This window comes from Penaeus japonicus, unplaced genomic scaffold, assembly GCF_977035675.1.
Source record: "Penaeus japonicus unplaced genomic scaffold, GWHDUDI00000001_assembly GWHDUDI00000030, whole genome shotgun sequence".
NCBI classification, from domain to species: Eukaryota; Metazoa; Arthropoda; class Malacostraca; order Decapoda; family Penaeidae; genus Penaeus; species Penaeus japonicus.
In genome coordinates this window covers 2,366,752-2,371,381 of record NW_028234432.1, presented here as the reverse complement: position 1 = coordinate 2,371,381, position 4,630 = coordinate 2,366,752, and the positions used below count along the sequence as shown (strand labels likewise).

The 4,630-nt window shown below is 41.6% G+C and overlaps 2 protein-coding genes across 2 annotated transcripts in view; one reads left to right on the top strand and one right to left on the bottom strand.

Annotated features, from left to right (window-relative positions):
* LOC122245590 (uncharacterized) overlaps nt 1-1,189 on the bottom strand; it is a 1,441-nt gene extending 252 nt beyond the window's left edge. Inside the window, exons 1-3 of the mRNA XM_043003518.2 lie at nt 980-1,189; nt 770-830; nt 1-481 (exon numbers count right to left, since the gene is read on the bottom strand). The exon at nt 1-481 is cut by the window's left edge and continues 252 nt beyond it. Of these exons, the coding sequence (XP_042859452.1) occupies nt 45-481; nt 770-830; nt 980-1,039 (558 nt within the window). The 5' untranslated portion in view covers nt 1,040-1,189 and the 3' untranslated portion in view covers nt 1-44. The remainder of the gene's footprint in view (nt 482-769; nt 831-979) is intronic.
* Nucleotides 1,190-2,108: 919 nt separating this feature from the next.
* Nucleotides 2,109-4,013, top strand: LOC147468122 (uncharacterized). Its single transcript, XM_086554606.1, has 3 exons — nt 2,109-2,212; nt 2,335-2,348; nt 2,552-4,013. Exons 1-3 carry the CDS (start codon nt 2,109-2,111, stop codon nt 3,196-3,198), a joined length of 765 nt encoding a protein of 254 aa, XP_086410732.1. The 3' UTR covers nt 3,199-4,013.
* Nucleotides 4,014-4,630: the final 617 nt, after the last annotated feature.

Below are 4,630 nucleotides of genomic sequence, written 5' to 3'. Positions count from 1 at the left end.
GAAAAGGAGGAAGAAGAGAGGCGGGGCAGGAGGGCCGCGACGCCTTATTTGGAAGAGTAGCAGCACGTGCAGTTCTTGCCGTCGCAGAGCTTGCTGTCCGTCTTGCCGTCGCAGTAGTCCATGATGTTGATGCATTTGCCTCTCTTGCTCGAGCACTTGTCTGACGTTTTGCCGCACTCGTCCTTCTTGCAGCAAGTGCAGTGCTCATTTTCGCAGAGGTTCTTCTGCGTCTTGCCAGCACAGCTGTCCATCCTGTTGATGCAAATGCCGTTGTCTCTTTCACACTCCCTCGGGGTGCTGCTGCACTCGTGCTTCATGCAGCAAGTCTGGTCCTTGCCTTTGCAGTCCGAATCGTCCGTGTTGCCGGCGCACGACTGCTTCCGGCGGATGCACATGCCGTTCTTGTCGCTGCACTTCTTCGGGGTCTTGTCGCACTTGTTCGAGCCCTTCCTCTCGGCGGGGTAGAGGGGCTCATCCACATCTGGAAGAAGAGCAGAAGGTTTTAATTACACATAAGAAAAGAGATTTTCAAGATCTGAAGGAGCGAACATTATTGAAAAGTCGATAAACTGACTACAAATAAGCAAAAGAAAGGGAGAAGTGTGAGTGTAATTATGAAAAAAAAAAAAAAAATGGTATTGATAAAAAGGCTGATAATGTTGTTGTATATCATACACATGGTACAAAGTGAATAATTATGTACTAATGTAAACAAAATTTCGCATGTCTTATCAAACGCTGTGAGCTGTTGTGATGAGGGCCTCCATACCTTCAGCTCTCTCTACACATCCGCCTTCGACGTTACAATCTTCGGCCTTCCTTTCGATGTCCTGTATAGAAGAGACATCATTAATTTCACAAGTCATTCGAAAAGAATTACTCAAAAGTTAAAGGCAGCTGGAAAACACTTTATCTCAACACTAAGTGCTAGAGGTGACAGACAAACATCGATTCACCTTTTTAGAACAGCTAGTACTACCTGTGCCAAGGAAACGCTGCCGAGGAGGGCCACCAGAAGACTTAGAGCGACGATCTTCATGCTGACGGTGATAGGTAAGGTGCACCTTGAGGCTGAGCTTACTGGGAGCTTAAAGATGGGATGTGCGACGGGAGGATTCGAGGAAAACGGATGAACACTTGACTACGCACTACCAAATGCCCTTCTGTATCCAAAGAGAAAATCATAATCCTATATATAGTTCCGTGAAGACCAGAGCGCCGAATGACACGTCTACTTTTAACCTTTAGCCCTAAAAAAATATAAAGTAAACGTCAAGACAACATATGTTTCTTCAGGTTACACAGAGCCGACAGTCTTGTCATTTATGTAGATTTTTAAATGTGTTGAAGAACATTATGACTTTCGTTGACTAAGTCTAGTCGCTTCTTGCAAACAAACAAACACTTGATTGACGATTTGCTAGCTTTAGATATTTTTTTTTCATCACAGACTAGGATTTAGTATTTAGTAGTTAGTATTTAAGAGCTATCAAAGGCAAAATATACATTCACCAGTAAGTTTACAAAATTATATTAAGTAAATGATTCGTCCATTGAATTGCACCATGTTGCACTATGTTGCCCTATTGCTGACCGTAATGTGTTCCTCGTTTACGTTATATAATCCGGTCTAAGTATCAATGATGATGAAATGATGATCTTGATATTAAACCGATAATGATAATAACACAATAACATTAAATATTAGTATTGATAATAATGAAAATAAAAATGAGGGTGACAATATAAATTATAATAATATAAAAGTTAATAGCATTAATGATAACGAGAATAATTATAGTAACAATAACAATAATGATAATAGTAGTAGTGATAACAATACAATAATAACATTATACTAACAGTAATACTGATAACAGTAATAATAATGATGATAATATTAATAATGATAAAGATCAAAATAGTAGTACTGATAAAAAAAAAAAAAGTTTATGCCTACTATGATTAAATGATATGTATTCCTTGAAGTCAACCTGATAACGTCAACCTAGTTACAGTTTTGATTTTATCTTTTTTAAAATTCTACAACTGCTCCCCCCCCCCCGATCTATGTGCCCACTTTAAAAGAACACTAAGCTCAGAAACCAATGCTCAAAGAACAATTCACGACTCTCATCGAAACCAATGAGATGACATGCAACGAAAATATCCTAAAAGCCATCAAAATGGTTGAAGGCTTCGCTCCCTTTAGGTGTGCCGTCTTCAAATCCCTTACCATATTTTGGGCAAACGGCTCAAAATAGGGACACGGAGTGCTTGCTTGCACTTGTGACATGATTTAAATACTGCACTCTCCCCCCCACATCATTGCAGAATGCGAAGAGAAGGTTTCCGAAGATAAAAACATTTCTCAAAAATGCGCGGTGTCGACAAGAGCATAACGGGAATTCTATATTTTACCCATATCATCCAAAGGACAGGAAAAACAATAAGCTGAAGAAGCAAGCAGTCTTCCCCTCCAAGAGCGCGACTCCATCTCCTCGCCTAAATGAGGTACAGGAGTTCTTACTCCTATGAAAGTAAAACGCAGCACCAAGAGGAGCACAAGTTCCTATATCGGCAAAAGCAGCTCCAGTGCCTCCTCCCACTCCAGTTCCGGCTCCAATTCTAGCGCCAACTCCGCCCTCGCCACAGCAGGATAAACAAGAGTCCACCAATGACTCAAAGGAACTGCTGCAAATGCTGATACAGAAGATGGAGCAGATGAAGAACCAACAGGAGCCGAAGAACCAACAGGAGCAGAAGAACCAACAGGAGCAGAAGAACCAACAGGAGCAGAAGAACCAACAGGAGCAGAAGAACCAACAGGAGCAGAAGAACCAACAGGAGCAGAAGAACCAACAGGAGCAGAAGAACCAACAGGAGCAGAAGAACCAACAGGAGCAGAAGAACCAACAGGAGCAGAAGAACCAACAGGAGCAGAAGAACCAACAGGAGCAGAAGAACCAACAGGAGCAGAACCAACAGGAGCAGAAGAACCAACAGGAGCAGAAGAACCAACAGGAGCAGAAGAACCAACAGGAGCAGAAGAACCAACAGGAGCAGAAGAACCAACAGGAGCAGAAGAACCAACAGGAGCAGAAGAACCAACAGGGCCAGATGATGTTCATGATAATAACACAGTTGACCAAACAATTTCAATTCCAGGAAAGGATGTTCACTTTCTTCCTGGAGTGATGACAGCCTACAAGACCACCTCATTGCATACCATAGTGGACCTTGGAAATGGTCAAAGGACAACTGATCGCTTCAAGTAATTTCTCGAAATGCATTGCTTGGAATCTTAACCCACTGCAGACGGGCGACATACATGACAAGATTTTGGCTTGACTGTCATAATGTGCATGACGATAGCCCTCATGGCATATTTGGATTGCTGCATTTCTTTATTGCATTGTGAGTTACAATTCTCTTTAGTGGCTGATTATGGAAATTACGATTATTACTATTAAGGCCGTAATATTCACCAAAATAGATTTAGTTTAAAATCCTACACATAGATGACACCACTCTCTCCCAGTACCAGTAGGAAAGAGGGCCTTGATTGGCATCCATCCACTCTCTTCAGAGAGCAATGGCACACAGCAAGATGCCGAATTTCTGCTTTAAAGTATCGGCGACAAAGGATGCACAGGCAGAATGAGAGGAGAAAGGGGATCCAGACCTTGTCCAGTGTCTACAACGTGCCTCTCTGACAATATGGCCGCCTTGTGCTGAGGAACTCGCAGTCATAAGCACAGGTTTCCTTCCTCATCCCTATCTATCCTTGCTATTTCCATTGTGGATGGTTACTTTCGTATTTGTTGACGATTGTACACAAATACGATAAAATAAAGTTGCTTTTTGCCCTTCTATATAATCGCGATACTTCTATCACACAGAATGTAAAGGACACAATGGAACATATTGGACTACAATTTAAGTATATTGCAACATTGCCTATCATATGGTAAATGTAAGTCTCACAGTGCAGTAAAACACACACACACACACACACACACACACACACACACACACAAAAAAAAAAAAAAAAAACGCACACAAATTGGCTCTATTATTATAATGAGGAAATGAATGAGAACGGAAAAGATCCTGCGAAGCTGCCTAACTCTGAAATAAAACCCATCTGGCGTGCTGTGCCCAGGCCCGTCCTGGGGCCTGGGCAAGCAAATCTATTAATCCCCGCTTGCAATGGGTTCAGAGTATACTGAAAACGTGAGACATCTCTCTCATTATCTTCACTCTGAGGATGTTGACGTAGGTTGGATTCAGGAAGTCAGAACTAGTGCTCGTTATGCACAAATACACTTTTTATGACAGACCCAATATTGCTAATCCCTCTACAAGGAGGCTTGCCATACATAAAGAACTCAACACCGTCCAAAGTAATCGATGAATAAGTTAGTGTTGGATAATTTTTTGATGGAAGAACTGTCACAATTATTAATGTATATAATCCTCATGGTGTAGAGGTATCGAAAACTCCTGATAATATGAAACATAGTGATAATGTGTAATTAAGTTGAGATTTTAATGATCGCCATTGTCTCCTTGGCTCTGAGGGAAGCACCAGTGACAAAACACTCCAGAACACTAGTGATCCCATAGA

Bases quoted from the DNA above. Each gene is read 5' to 3' on its own strand.
- LOC147468122 (XM_086554606.1), top strand. From the start codon at position 2,109: ATGCTCAAAGAACAATTCACGACTCTCATCGAAACCAATGAGATGACA.